The sequence below is a fragment of the Fundulus heteroclitus genome, chromosome 19, assembly GCF_011125445.2.
Source record: "Fundulus heteroclitus isolate FHET01 chromosome 19, MU-UCD_Fhet_4.1, whole genome shotgun sequence".
Lineage (NCBI taxonomy): Eukaryota > Metazoa > Chordata > Actinopteri > Cyprinodontiformes > Fundulidae > Fundulus > Fundulus heteroclitus.
This window is the reverse complement of record NC_046379.1, coordinates 26,065,224-26,077,796: the sequence shown is the minus strand read 5'-3', so window position 1 is coordinate 26,077,796 and position 12,573 is coordinate 26,065,224. Positions and strand designations below refer to the sequence as shown.

The following is a 12,573-nucleotide window of genomic DNA, read 5'->3' as shown; positions in this document are numbered from 1 at the left end:
GTACTCGTTAATCTAATCCATTATTTACTCTACTGTAGTTTAAGCTTCAACTGAAATTATTTCAGCGTGTTATCTAGTCATGGTCACAACTTGCTCCATGTCAATTCAAACACACTTTGCGCTGTCTTTTTTTCGCAGGATCTTCTCTCAGTGACCAAGTCCACCAGACTCCATTTTACATCCAAGCAAACCCAGGAGAAACAGTCGAAATCAGCTGTTCTCACAGTATTCAGAACTACAACGTGATCCTCTGGTACAAGAGATCAGAGGATGCACAGCTCCAGCTTCTGGGGTACATGTATAAAAGCAATAAAAATCCTGAACCTGGAGTGGATGTGGAGATGGGAGGGAGAGCAGATAAAGACCAGACCTGCACTATGAAAATAAAAGAGCTCCTTATGAACAGCAGTGCAGTTTACTTCTGTGCTGCTCGCTACCACAGTGCTGCTTATCACTGCTGCTCACTACAAAAACCTCCACATCACTGAAATAAACAGACTGCTATTCAATTTGGTGTAAATTGTATTGGAACAGATTCATGTTTTTTGCAGAAATTTTAAAAAATGTACCTGAAATGTGTAGTGAGCCTGTTCGTGACTTAAAAACAGAAATTAACCAGATGAAAGCTTAGATGGCTTTTTATGAAAGTGCAAATTGCAAGGCTCTTGTTTCAGCAGCAATAACTGATCCCAGATAAAAGATAAGATTTGTTTATTGAAAAAGATGTATCTGGCTACAACTGATGTTTTAGCTATGAACCAACTTAGTTGTATTTTTAAAATGACTTCACCAGAACATCTAAAACAAAATCTGTTGCTACATACACAGTATAATTAGAAGTAATATTTTACACATTAAGGGGGTAATGATGAATCTGTAGTATAATTTGTAGTCCTTGTTAGGAAATGGAGCAGACAGAGGATGGACAACTAATGGTGTTGGCAGGTCTATGTTTTTGTTTTTGCTCTTCTCATTTGAGGTAATTAGGTCGCGGGGGTTGCTGGTGCCTATCTCCAGCGTTCACTGGGCGAGAGGCGGGGTAGACCCTGGACAGGTCACCAGTCTGTCGGATAAAGCGGTTTGGAAAATGGATGGATAGTTACATGGATGGCATCTACATTGTGGAAGTTTGTGCAAAAGCAAGGAATGTGATCACGCCAGCGAGTAGATGGATCCAGCATCTCCTTTACGGTGGTCAGTGTCCTGATAAGTCTTACCGTTGTTTTGCATACCAGGGAGGTGCCAAAGATCTCAAAAGGTGTACCAAAGTTAACTCAAGGGGAGTACATAAACATTTATAAAGCCCACAGGGAAACTGGCTATAAATGCTGAGAAATATTTTCACAGAGTAGAGTTACTAGGCAGTTTGATTGCCACAAAAAAAAAAAAAAATAAATAAATTGGATGATTAGGCACTAGAGACTAGAGGAGCGCTTGTAGATAAACACCCAGGAGGTAATTAGCAGATGCACTTCAGGTGTACCACCTCAGCACAGGAGACCACAATACATCAAAGCAGGGCAGAGAAAACACAGAATCAACAAGAAGTAGCCTCAAAACATGACATTAACTTTATTATTAATTTTAATAATAATAATAGAACTTTATTGATCTCACAGTGGAGAAATTCACTTATGCTTCTTGACCCATCCCCTTGGGGAGCAGTGGGCTGCCACTGTGTGGCACCCGGGGAGCAATTGGGGGTTAAGGGTGTTGCTCAGGGACCCAGAGTGCAGGTGGTGGGGATTGAACCGGGTACTTGCAACCTTCTCAGAGCACAAGCGCACTGCTCTAACCACTTGGACAACACATCCCCCTTTAAACTGATCTACCCAACTAAATTAGTCAAATAAAAACGATAACGATGATTCACTTTCTACCATGTTAAAAAGAAGCAAAACATGGTTTGTGTCTAAGGCATAAAGTGTTAAGAAAACTGTAAGAGTTATTTAAATATATTCTAAGTAAGTGTTTGGACCATAATATGTGATAGTCACTGCCAACAACTGGCTCTAAGTAACAAAAAAAACAATATTGCTAAAAATTCTGATTTTAGCAAAAGTGCTGCCTACAAAGTAGATAAAGCCTGTCAGTGAAAAGTTGACATGTCCCCTCTTGGCTTAAAGAGGAGATGCTTTGATTGGCTGATTAAGGTGGTTCAAATTGGAAATACTTTTCGTTCTACAAAATCTGCCAATGTACCAAAATAAAGTAGCTAATTACTGAATATTACATTAACAAACTAACATGCTTGATACAAATTTACGTCATTTCAATGTTTGATCATTAATACCCTCTATAGCTCCTTTTTATAGCGTACATTAAAGATATTCATCACTTTGCACCTGTAGCAGTTCCTTTGATCAGCTAAAGTGTTTTTAAGTATTCTAGCTAGCTTAAGGCGTGCTGTGGCTCCACCCACATATTAAGATTCTTGGATTCTGGTTGGTTTCACTAGGAGGAGAGGCTCAAAACAACTGCTAAGACACTGACAGCTTCCTCAACACTGGCATCAAAAGCAAATAAGCATGGACATCTTCTTGCTAGTGTTTGCTCTCAACTCTGCGCTGGTTACAGGTACTCGTTAATCTAATCCATTATTTACTCTACTGTAGTTTAAGCTTCAACTGAAATTATTTCAGCGTGTTATCTAGTCATGGTCACAACTTGCTCCATGTCAATTCAAACACACTTTGCGCTGTCTTTTTTTCGCAGGATCTTCTCTCAGTGACCAAGTCCACCAGACTCCATTTTACATCCAAGCAAACCCAGGAGAAACAGTCGAAATCAGCTGCTCTCACAGTATTCAGAACTACGACCGAATCCTCTGGTACAGGAGATCACAGGACACACAGTTGCATTTCCTGGGCTATATGTTACAGAGCCTCGGCAATCCTGAACCTGCAGCAAATGTCACGATGAAAGGGAGTGCAAATAAAGACAAGACCTGCACTCTAATAATTAAAGAGGTCCGTGTGAACAGCAGCGCTGTTTACTTCTGTGCAGCTAGTTACCACAGTGCTGCATATCACTGCTGCTCAGTACAAAAAACCTCCTCACATGACCTCCCTATGCACCTGTATGACTTGCTTTGATAAGGCAAAGTGGTATGAAATAGAATAATAACCTTTAATCTTTGGATTGGTGAGGAAGAGGGATCCAGCAAGGCAAATATTGGCAGAAGAGGAAGAGTTTGGGAACTGACAAGGATGATGGTGAAGAGGGAGCTGATTGTTACTGTTTGTGGGGATGATGAAGACCAAGGAAGAATGAGTGAGGAGTCTGAGTCTGAGGTTGGTAGACTGTGGTGAGCAGTGTAGGTTTGAGCCTTTGTATTCCAGAAGGAAGTGGGGATGGAACATTGGCTGGTGGACAGGTAAGGGAGTGGTGCAGGTGGAGTAAAGAGGAGTTTTAGTTATGGAAATTGTATTTCATTCTTCTCAAAACAGTACAGACACAATACAACTTAAAACATCTGAATGAAAAGGAGCAGTATGAAGAAAATATATTATATCTCCCAGTCTAACACTCACGCGCCACATGACAGGACTGAGTCTCTGTGCATGTAACAAGCCATTTCCTGAGGTGTTTTATTGATTCTGCATCAATAAACTTATTTTATTGTAACTACACTCCTATGTCATGGCTGAAATTCTGGGTCCTCAGAGGACTACTTTTTATGTCATGCCTGGCAGTGTTTCTTTAACCTGACTCTAGCCATATGTATTTCGCTCCGCCTAGCTTCACTCACATCCATCTGGGACCGACCCATAGGAATTGCTTTTTTTGAAGGCTGGGCCTTATCAAAAATCCTTGCATATGATTGGATAAGCCACTTGTCTGTCATCTTTATCAACGTGCTATTTCAACCACTCACACTTTCAGGTGCATTACTGCCACTAACTGGAAGGTGTGTAACAGCTTCTTTAGGGGTTGTAGATTCGTACTCAATGTTTGTGATTTGTAGTCGTAAATGAGTGATTCGTACTCGTGCATTTGCGATCCGTACTCACACATTCAGGATGTGTAATTGTGATTCGTTGAGTTATTTGTGCTTGCATGTATTGTTGCAAAGTTATAACTTTGTAACTTGTATTCGTAACTTCTTCACAATTGAAACATCTGATGAAACATGATGTCACATTTATGAGTGGATAAGGAACAAATAAAATTGTTACATTCATTCACATTTATTGACTTACATTTACAAATTCAGACACCTACGCTTACATTTATATTGACAGTTATCTTACTCCACAGATGCTGCATTGATGCATCAGTGCAAAGAAACAGTCGTCATGGTGATATCTATGTTCACACAAGCGCTGTGATGTCATAAATACACATGACACGTCGTGTCTTTGAAGTTATAAAAGGGGTATGTGACACCATCTATAATTTTTTAAGTGAAGGAAGGAAAAGAAAAAGTAAAATGAAATAAATTTCAAGTAGAAGGATTTATAAAAAAAATTAAATATTTTGTGTGGGGTTTTGACCTTCTTTATTTTATTTCAGTTTATCTTTATTTTTATTCTTTTAAGTTTTTTCAATTAAAGGTAAAAAAAGAAAAATGTTTTAAAGAAAACTGAACAATGTGACATGAGCTCCTTTTGCATTTAGACCTTTTATTTGTTTTAGTTCAGTTTTTTTAATCTATTTTATTGTTTTTTGGGGTTGCTGTTTTTTGCAAAAAGAAAAGGAAAAATAACTTTAAAGAAATTGAATAATGAGGCATTTGAAATACTATTTCCTTATGAAGTTTTTCTGGTTTTAGTTCAATATTTTATCTTTTTATTCTTTTTTAAAATTTTTTCAAATAAGGAAAGGAAACCAGAAAACCAAGAAAACTGAACAATTAAGCAACAGTGCTCCCTTTTTATTTTAAGCTTTTTTAGTTCAGTTTTTATCTATTTTTATTCTTTTTTCAAATACAGGAAAAGAATGGAGATGAAAGATTTAATAGAAAATTGAACAATTCGAGATTTGAGACCTTTTTTTTATTATTTTTACCTGTTTTTTATTGTTTTTGTACAATTTTGTATCTTTCTTGTATCTCAGTAAAAGCCTCCACGGTTTTGGTTTTTCCAGTTTGCGTTGTGTGCTCTGAACAGCTGGAAGCCAGAGAATCTGTTGATGCCGTTTATGTTGTAAGAATTGTAAGACAGAGCTGAAAGATTTCTGGAAACTTCTGACCTCCTAACATTTTGGCCATGCCAGTTCGCTCTTTGTCCTCTGAACATTTGGGGACCCTGGAAGTTGTTGAACCCGTTTCTGTTGGTCCAACCTCGGCCTCTTGACTGCATCACATTTCCTCTGAACCTTGTCTGGTTCCATGAGACAAAATGTCCTCTGTGACACGGCGGTGGACACGATCTTTGGTTCCACAGCGGTCCTTGGTAGTGGTTGCAGCTGTTACTGGAGCTGGTTGTAAACGCCTTACCAGGAGTGTATCGAGAACAGTTTGCAGTTTGCTGTCTGAAGTTGGATCTACCGTATTTTGTCCACGGCACAGCACCAAGCCTATAGCATCCAGGATAGGTTCTCTGGGTTTGTGCCTGAGGGAAATAATTTCCATTTCTGGATCCCCAGTTTCTTTGACGCCAACCGTCGAATCGGCTGTTGGACCTGTTCATGCTGTTGCCTCCATAGTTATAGCTCTTTAAGTCTTGTTGCTTTGAGGGAGCCATTTGTGACCTGTTTCTTGCCATGTAATTATGATTTCTGAACCAGTGCGGCTCTTCTGTTTTCCTCCAGCCAGAAGGGAACCTGTGAGGGGTCCAGCCTTGATTTTGCTGAGACTTCCTCCTCACCGGGTTTATTTTTATCACTGGTATAGCTTCAGTGCAGTCCGTGGCTTTGTCTTCCATCGCCGACTTGTCAATTTTCCTGAAGCGTGCAAGTAGCTCATACCTGCGTTTTTTACGCAAAGCCCACAGACCAGCCGAGTCTTTGCTGGGGATGGAAGCTGGGTTTCTGTATCGGATTTTGGAGAACGCTATCCTACTGAACTGGTAGGATGTCTCAGCCATATGTAGCTGACGTGCAGCGACGGCCATTTCAACTTGTTGGCCGTCCTCCTCAGCAGTCATTTCAGTGATTCCTGTATGGGAGGGAAAGCACGTCATATCTGTAATTTTTACACAGAGCCCTCAAACCTGCGTAATCCTCGCTTGGAATGGAGGCGGGATCTCCATATTGGAACGTAGACTTACTTTTCTCCACAACAATCATCTTTGTGATTCCTCTGTACCGAGCAAGGATGTCATCCCTGAGGTTTTTACGCAACGCCCACAAGTTAGAGGGGTTACCTCGTCTCATGTTGCGGTCTTTGCTCAGGCTGTAGCTTCCTTGCTTGTCCATGCTTTCAGTGTTAAAGTTCTGTGGATACGAACGGTGAGCTAGTTTCTAAAACGTGCTTCTCGCGTGACTGAATCAGACAGAATGAGGTTTACACCACAGCTGTGATGTCATAAACCCATGGAACGTGTCCAGTCCTTGAAGCCATGACATCATCTTTCTTAGATGTTTCCTAGCAACAGAGGGGAACTCACCTTTAGACTCAGAATACCAGCTGCAGAGTTAACCAGCAGTCAACCAGTTATGCTAAATGAAGTGTTGACTGAATGGATGTTTGGGTGAGGAGATGTTAGCTTAGGTCACCTCTATCTATTACCAACTGTATATATTTGATCTGTGCTGCAGGGTATTAAATCTTTATAACAAATGTAAAATTGGTTTTATTCATGTCTAAATGAAATAACATATCTCATTATGTTTTCTTCTCCTTTAATTGCTCCTAAAGCAGTTCTATACTTTAGGAGCAATTGGCAGAGATATGGTGCATACTTTTTTTGTTGAAACCTGAGCTTCGTTTAGAAGCTCAGGTTCTGTTAGACGTTCCACGCACCAGATTAAAAACAAAAGGGGGATCGAGCCTTTCAGTCCACGGCACCAAGGCTGTGGAACGGCCTACCTCTGCAGCCATGTTTAGTTGTGTTAAAGTCCTGGGGTCACATAGCAGATAGAGTCTTACGGTTGACTCTGTGCGGTCTTTTAAGAATCAGTTAAAATTGTTCTTTTTTTAATCAGGCTTTAATTTGAATATTTATTTCTGTTGTGATTTTATTGCTGATTTTATCTTCATTTTATTATTTTTGTTGTTTTTGTTTATGTACAGTCCTTTGTGATTGCTCGGTCTGTGAAAGGCTCTTAATAAATACTTTTCTTACTATACGTTTATGCTGATATTAAATGTCTGTGTTGTCTCGATCTTTTCTCAGTAGGTGGCAGCCTATCTTCTTCTGAGACAGTAGGTTGTTTAGTTAGACATCATGGCTTTAATGTCAAGAGGAAGAAAGCGCACTATGGCATGACACTGCTGAAGGAGTTTCTCTCTCTCTTCTTGGTACGTGATTTTTCTCGTAGTCAGGAGGTAAACGTGAACCAAGATTTGTGTCGTTCGATTCTTAGAAGCAGGATGATCATTTTGTTGTACATGAGTTTGGATTTTTTCCTTCTCTCAGGTAAAGTACAAAAGACGTTTTGGGATTTTTTTTCCCCCACACTTTAAGCATACATCTCCACATTCTTCGGCGCAGCATATCCATCTGACTTCACCGCTGTATTGTTTAACAGGTTCCTCTCCCAGTGAGCAAGTTCACCAGGTTCCTGAGAGCATCCTCCAAAGCCCCGGAGCCGCAGCCACGATAAAATGCTCACACAGCATCCCGAACTACGACCGCATCTTGTGGTACAAACAGATGAATGGGGGACAGCTGGAGCTTCTGGGATACATGTACATCACCCAGAGCTATCCTGAACCTGGACTGGATGTGAAGCTGAGTGGGAATGCAGACAGAGACCAGACCTGCGCTTTAACGCTGGAAGCTCTCAACCCGAACAGCAGCGCAGTTTACTTCTGTGCTGCCAGCCTCACAACGCTCCATATCGCTGCTCCTCACGACAAAAACCTATCAGTGTTTTCCTCCCTTTGTTGTGTAGCTCACACAGCTTTGCACCTGGATCAGCTTGCTTTATTCAAGCATTTCTTTTTCTCTCTGAAAGGGGAGGATCTTCTGTGAAGCAGCACATTATTTATCCTCCCTCAGGTATTCAGCACCTCTCTGTTGGATAGGAGCTTCTAATGACTGAACATTTAAAATTAAAGCAATGTGGCAAGTTCTCATCATATTTCTCTTCTCTTCGTTCACAATTCAAGGTATAGTAAGAATTTTTTTTTTTTTTGTTCAGGTTAAATTTGTCAATTTAAACACTTTCATTTTTTAGAATTTAACCCTTTTAATGGGTTAGGGAGAAATTATATTTTGGGTTCTACACACTTTGTAGATTGAAGATTATTGCCAGTGTTCAGTCAAGGTTGGATTGAGTAGCCTTCTGATCTCATGTATTAAAACTGATGCTACACAGTTAATACTTATGTTTAGTGCTAAATGACTTTTACTAGATACAAATCTGAAATGTTTTCTTCTCCTCACAGTTTACTGCCAGGATGTCATCCAGGAGCCGACAATCAGCTGGAGTTTTAAGTCTGCAGAGATGAATTGCAGCCACAAGAAAGATATAACTTATAATCAAATGTACTGGTACAGACAGCGTCCAGGGGAGACCATGACTCTGATTGTTTACACGGCGTTTGGTGGCCAGCCTGACTACGGAGAGAGCCCTCAGAGCAAATACTCAGCAGTCAAAGACAGCATAGAGACCGGAGCTCTGACTGTGAAGGACCTGCAGCCTGATGACGGTGGCCTGTATTTCTGTGCTGTCAGCAAACACAGTGATGTGAGGAAATCTAACAGCTGAACAAAAACTGCCTGCCAATAAACCCAATTAATCAAAATCTGCCTCTGCACTTTCTTAACTTTCCGCTAGGGGGAGCTGGGTGTCAAGAAATAATTCACCAATCTAATGTTTGATCTTGGTTTCCCTCAAACCACATGTTCAAGCGTCTCAGAGCAACAGCGTGAACCCCATGTTGACTGCTACTCACTCCGTTTGTGCTTGAATGCTTCAAGTAGAAATTATCAGTGAACAAGCCTGGGATATTTCAAAAACAAAACATTAATATTACAAACTGGCCACAAGAGACAGCGTTATCCAGCAGGCATGGACCGGTTTGCCATTCTTGATGTCTGATTAAAAAAATATATACGCAAGGGTTTAAAACAAAATGCATAACATGATCTAATTGCTTTTATTACAAACTGGACTCAGTTTCACAAAAGCAGTGGCACATCAGTTACTATGGTGACTTGTTGTGTGCTGCTAGCCTGCTCCAGACCAGGTGAACAGCCAGGCTTAGCTAAACCTGCTGCCTCCTCTGTTCAGTCAGAGACCTATGTGTGTTGTCAGCGATTCCGTTTTCTTATCTCTGCATTAAAATACCACTGATACATATGGGTAATCAGTCGAGTGCTGTTATTATTTTAACATTATCATGGTAGACTATACCATTATTAACTTTATAATTATCCATGTGGGCATTGTTACTGTTCAACTGTGTTTTTGAAGACTGCTATTATTCTAAGTTTGACAGAAAGGCCTTTAATAGACCATTGCATGTTGAGGGGTTTAGAGAATCTTCACGGAGTGAAGCAGCAGGTCATTCATCCCTGCAGGTCATTCATCCCTGCTGCTATCAGACTTTACAATGCTGCACTATAACTGTAACCATAACTGTAACTCTAACTGTAATAACCAATGTGCAATAACTAATGTGCAATTCTATTTAATACACTGTGCAATAATCCTGAATATATGTCAATACACATGTATATAAGTCACCGTGAATGTACATAAGGCATCCTCTGCCTTTTTTCTATTTTGTATTATTATTCGTATTTTTCTTATCTACTTCTTTTTTTTTTTTGATCCACTGTATAAACGAGGACACACCGTATATAACCGATGCACCTTGTCCTACTTTGGCACCTTCTTCTGATTATTGATTACTGAGCCGATGTGACATGTGAATTTCTCCAATGTGACATCAATAAACCCTATCTTATCTTATCTCTTATCTTAAATGGCCACTAAAGGTGTCGTCATCAAGTCACGAACCTTTGCGTCTCTAGAGGGCGCTGTTTATTTGACTCCTCCAGAACAAACATATTTCCCCTGAAGTACACAAAATATGCTATCTCACAGCCCCTAAAGGGGAAGAAAATATACAATCAAATATAGAAAAACATCTACAAAATATAGTAGGAGTTTTCAATTGTGCTTTTTCAGCATACAAAACAGCACATATTTTTGCAAATTTGCTCTTTATAGATCAAATAGGAGAGCTTTAACTCATTTTAACTTCACAGTTGCTCCCTTCAAAAGATTCTAACATGGGATGGATGGTGCTCTATGTCTGTCTGTGTTTTTCTTGACAGGGATTGATTCAAAAAAACAAATGCACTTTCCTTTCTTGTAGTTGAAGATAGTGTTTAGATATGACCAAATGAAGAAGGAAAACGGTTAGAAATAGTAATTAAATCTGTTTCAAGTAAGGTATAAATACATACAACTCAAGAAACATAAACATGCTCATAAGTCACTCTCAGAAAGTCTATTACATAATCCCGATCAACCAGATATTGCTTTCTTCTAAGAAGATTTTGTACAAAATCTCACCTCAACAACATTTATCGGATGAAATGATCATTATCATGGCAAGCAGGCCAGTGCTTAAAGCAAGGCGCTTGTGTCCTGGGAACGCTGCAAGTTCACTGGTTCAAATCCCACAGACTGACACTCTGCGTCTCTGAGCAAGACCTGGGCAGCCAAACGGTGGCAGCCCACTGCTCCCAAAGCGGGTAATTCAAAATTCCCTACTTGGCCCAGACCCGGTGCATATCAGTGGGCTAGCTGGTTGATCCTGCCAGTAGCATATGCTCAAAGATTAAGCCATTAAATATTGATTTAATGGCTCTTTTCAGTCAAAGCCTACTGAAAGACTTCGACTGAAAGCCTTTGACTTCACCTGTCGTTACTGAGGGTTTGGTTTTGTTCGTCACTTCCCTTTCCTCTTGAGGTTTCAGTTAAATCCTCGACACCATCAGCTGCTTATTATGGCATGTCTTGAATCTTAGAGCAATTCCTCTGGCAAAAACAAACTGCTAACGATCTGTTTTGAAGTTTGGTTGATTGTCAGCTGATGCTTAATTTATAGAAGTAAAATGACTCCTATCCTCATCCTATCATGCCTGGCAGGTAAAAAAAACAAAAACAAGTATAGAGCAAACTTGAATTTTTTTTTTTTTGGGGGGGGGGGGGTTTCTCGATAAATTCTTAATAAATTACAATAATTTTTAGGTGTTGCTCTGGCATTTGAGGTCCATCGCTCTCACTCTGATCTCATCATGAATCCTGATGTCAGAGTTGAGATGTTCTGCACCTACGATAAAACTGACTACAGACAGATGCTCTGGTACCGGCGCCCATCTGGAGACACCGCCATGGACCTCATCGGATTTTTGTACTTCAAGGACACCACCATGGAGGAGACGTACAAAAAGGATTTCAACATTTCTGGAGATCTGAGTGTGAATACGTTAAAAAACTCCTCTCTCATAATCAGCGCAGCAGAGGGAAAGCACAGCGCTTTCTACTTCTGCGCAGCAGGCAAAGCACAATGACAAAAAAACACCTCTGATCTTTACAAAAACTGCACAATATTTTTTATCATCTGTGGTTTTCAGTCTTCCCAGCAGCCTTATTGTGGTCACTACATGCATGTACGTGTTTCCTAATGCAACTGTCGTTCCCGTGTGTTGAAGTCCTTTTTAATAATCTTATTTAAGTATCTCTAGAGCAAGGAAGACAACCACAGAAATACACAGAGGCCTCTATTTGTTTATCAGTAATAACAGCTGATCCTACCTACAAAGCTTTAGGGGAGCTTCCCTACTAGCTGCAAAGGCCCATCTTTACAACCCCACATCATACATGCAGCAAAAAAAGATATAACTAATCATACAGAGAGGAGACCATTCACAAAATATATGAGGTTTTATTTGAGGGAAGTGCCAATCTTTAGTGGGAGAGGCAGTGTTCACCCTGGACAGGTCACCAGACTCCAGTCCATCACAGAGACACAACCAGAGACCAGTCAACACAACAGTCATGGTTCTGGACTGTGGGAGGAAGCTGGAGTACCTGGAGTGAACTACACATGGAAGGGGAGAACATGTAAACGGCATACAAAAAGATCCCTGACCAGGATTCAAACCCGGGACCTTCTTGCTGCGTATTCTTGTTGAACAATGGCCGTCACTTTTCTGGATTTTCTGGGAAAATAAACCAGAAAATTTACAGACATTCTGATTAATGACCATTGCCTTTGATGTTTCTATCTGGAGGCCCTTAGAAATATTGCATCAGTGGTGCATGAGCTAGGAGTTTACCCGGTTGCCGGTTCGAACCCCCAATGCTCCAACTGTCTCGGTCGCTGTGCTCTTGGGCAACAAACTTCACTCGCCTTGCCTGCTGGTCTTGGTCAGAGGACCTGGTGGTCCGTCTTTCAGGGCAGCTGTGGCTACAGATGTGGCTCCCCACCGTCAGCATGTG

The 12,573-nt window shown here is 40.5% G+C and overlaps 1 protein-coding gene across 1 annotated transcript; it reads right to left on the bottom strand.

The window, feature by feature from the left end:
* Window positions 1–4,491: 4,491 nt before the first annotated feature.
* On the bottom strand, window positions 4,492–6,454 carry LOC110366547. The gene is made up of 2 exons (XM_021308224.2): window positions 6,213–6,454; window positions 4,492–6,100 (listed from the first exon to the last, which is right to left on the bottom strand). Exons 1-2 carry the CDS (start codon window positions 6,358–6,360, stop codon window positions 5,055–5,057), a joined length of 1,194 nt encoding a protein of 397 aa, XP_021163899.2. The 5' UTR covers window positions 6,361–6,454; the 3' UTR covers window positions 4,492–5,054.
* Window positions 6,455–12,573: the final 6,119 nt, after the last annotated feature.

Bases quoted from the DNA above. Each gene is read 5' to 3' on its own strand.
- LOC110366547 (XM_021308224.2), bottom strand. From the start codon at position 6,360: ATGGACAAGCAAGGAAGCTACAGCCTGAGCAAAGACCGCAACATGAGA. The intron at 6,101-6,212 runs GTAAGTCTACGT...CCTCCCATACAG, and splicing joins GATGATTGTTGTGGAGAAAA to GAATCACTGAAATGACTGCT.